We start from the raw sequence: 2,421 nt of genomic DNA, 5'->3' as shown, positions 1-2,421 counted from the left end.
GCACAGCAGGTAACCAATGGGGTGCACAGCAACAGGGTGTTGCAACCCCCCGCACGTATCACAAGCGACATACAAATGAACAGCCCTTGGCATGGGGACAGGCGCTGCAGGAGCTGAACACTGGACAAACACAAGCCAGATCGGGGCACGGCTGCCCTCAGTTCTTATCTTCTGATAAGGAACTTCACTGGGGGGAAAGGTCTGCAGGGAGCGCCACTGTACGCCACTGTACATGATAAACTTCATGATTTTTAATTGATTTCAGCTTTCACATTAACCGATGTGAGTCAAGTCTACATAGAAAAAGCCACACCCTTGTTTGCCGGATATGGGAGGACCCAGAGAGGCTCTGCGATCATCCCCTGCCCTGGCCAGCGACCAGTCACTTTAAAAGCAGTTGGGCAAGAGGCGGGTGCAGTGGGGTACCCAGACAGTGTGCAGGGCTATGGCGACCTACGTGCAGCTGCGCACCACAGCCAAGATGCCCCTTGTGGGGCTGGGCACCTGGAAGGTAAGAGCTTCAGAGAAAAGCTCTGCAAGAGCTGCTTGGAACAAAACTCCTTTCCTCCCAGTCCAGCTCTGGAAAACTGTTCTGGTGTTGGGGGCTCTGCTCTGCCTGCCTGTTAGGCTGAACCTGTGTTGGAGAGGGGCTACGGATAAAAAGCTGAAGACCAGCTTCAAGCCCTGAAGCCCATGTTTATGACTGCAAGACATACTGTTCTTGCAAAGAGAAAAAACAACAACAAACAAAAACCTGGGGCAGGGCGAAATTCCTTTCAGGAAGGTGTTTTCTCTATTTTTATTTTGCTAGGATACAGGTATTTAACATGTACTGATTTGAGAATCCTAAGAATTTGCATTATCTTCAGTCCCCAGCTGGGCAAGTAAAAGCTGCAGTGACGGCTGCCATCGATGCAGGGTACCCCCACTTTGACTGTGCCTACGTGTACCAGAATGAGAGTGAAGTTGGGGAGGGGATCCAGCAGAAGATCAAGGAAGGTGTTGTGAAACGAGAGGACCTCTTCGTTGTCCGCGGTTGCCGCCACTTTGACTGTGCCTACGTGTACCAGAATGAGAGTGAAGTTGGGGAGGGGATCCAGCAGAAGATCAAGGAAGGTGTTGTGAAACGAGAGGACCTCTTCGTTGTCAGTAAGGTAAAGATCTTACACCCTGGAGCAGAGGTAGTGGGATGCTTTGCCTATAGTATTTTCCTATTAGGAAGCTTAAGTACTGGAGACAAACTTTATGAAGTAGAATAAAGCAATTCATAATGTCATTCAGGTCATTCCCAATACAGCCTTACTGCTTCACCCCATTCTGTTTGAAGAGTTAGGAAGGATACACTGTGTCAGCGCCCTGCCCTGGTCTGGCGCTTTGCTGAGGACACCCAGAAGTGCTAGGGGAGGGATGAGGAGGAACCTGCCCCTGCATCTCACACCCGCACACCAGCTGATGCAGAAGGCGACAAGCAGGAACAGCTAGAGTGGGCCAGGTAGCACCAAGCAAGGCAGAAACCCGTGGTGCAAAGGTCTGAGATCACCTGGTGTCATAAACTGATACAGAGGCAAAACCTCACCAAGTGCTAAAGCTCAGCAGAGGAGACGAGCCTGGCAGTGGCTGGGGCTTGTTCCAGCAGCCAGGCTCGCAGCCCTGCCAAAGGGGCAGCTCTGCCGTGCGAGGAAGGTGAGGTTCTGGCCACCGTGGGACAGTGTAATCTGCTCAGCACATGTCCCAGGGAAGGTGTGGTTGGTGGGTTCTCCTTCTCTTGCTTACTGAGGGAAACAGGCCAGAATCCATTTAGCTGGATTCTGAAGGTGCTTCTTACCTTGGTAAAGGTTGGAGGTTCTTTCTTCCTTGGTAAAGGTTGGTGCCAACCACTTCTTTGTAGCTTTATTTTGTATTTTCTCAGCTTTGCCTGCGAAATTTTTACAGGATTTTTTTTTACAGGAAAAATTTCTGTCAAATCTGATAGAAATCTTTGTTGAGCTAAGCCATCCTCTTCTATGCTAACTGACCTTGCAATAGGAGCTGTTACTACAGATCTGTCTGATCATGTGTACTGCCACTGCACATACTGCCTTCAGCGTCATGGGCCAGTCCCACCACAGACCTGCCCACATCTGAGTAGCACTAGGACAGCCTCATTCCACATCACCTTCCAAAGAAGATGGATCACTTCTCTACTCTGCAGGAAAGCACCTGAGAGCTTTGACCCAGGAGGTCACAGTGTCCCTTGGCTTTTTGTCTCTAGCTGTGGTGCACCTTTCATGACAAACCTCTGGTGAAGGGAGCCTGCCAGAAGACTCTTGCTGATCTGAAACTGGATTATCTGGATCTCTACCTCATGCACTGGCCTCTTGGGTTGAAGGTACAGTAACAGCAATGCCCTTAGCTGTCCCTCCTGGGAGACCTCCTCAAAAC

General features: G+C 50.4%; 1 protein-coding gene across 1 annotated transcript; it reads left to right on the top strand.

The window, feature by feature from the left end:
• Positions 1–445: 445 nt before the first annotated feature.
• Positions 446–2,368, top strand: LOC104491218 (aldose reductase-related protein 1-like; the record flags this gene model as incomplete). The annotated part of the gene is made up of 4 exons (XM_010133608.1): positions 446–511; positions 870–999; positions 1,117–1,154; positions 2,252–2,368. Coding segments are annotated over exons 1-4 (351 nt in total), but the record flags the coding sequence as incomplete, so codon positions are not given.
• Between the last annotated feature and the right edge of the window lie 53 nt (positions 2,369–2,421).

The sequence above is a fragment of the Buceros rhinoceros genome, unplaced genomic scaffold (genome assembly GCF_000710305.1).
Source record: "Buceros rhinoceros silvestris isolate BGI_N320 unplaced genomic scaffold, ASM71030v1 scaffold18630, whole genome shotgun sequence".
Taxonomy (NCBI): Eukaryota; Metazoa; Chordata; class Aves; order Bucerotiformes; family Bucerotidae; genus Buceros; species Buceros rhinoceros.
The sequence above is the reverse complement of the archived record's forward strand: the minus strand, read 5'-3'. Positions and strand labels throughout refer to the sequence as shown.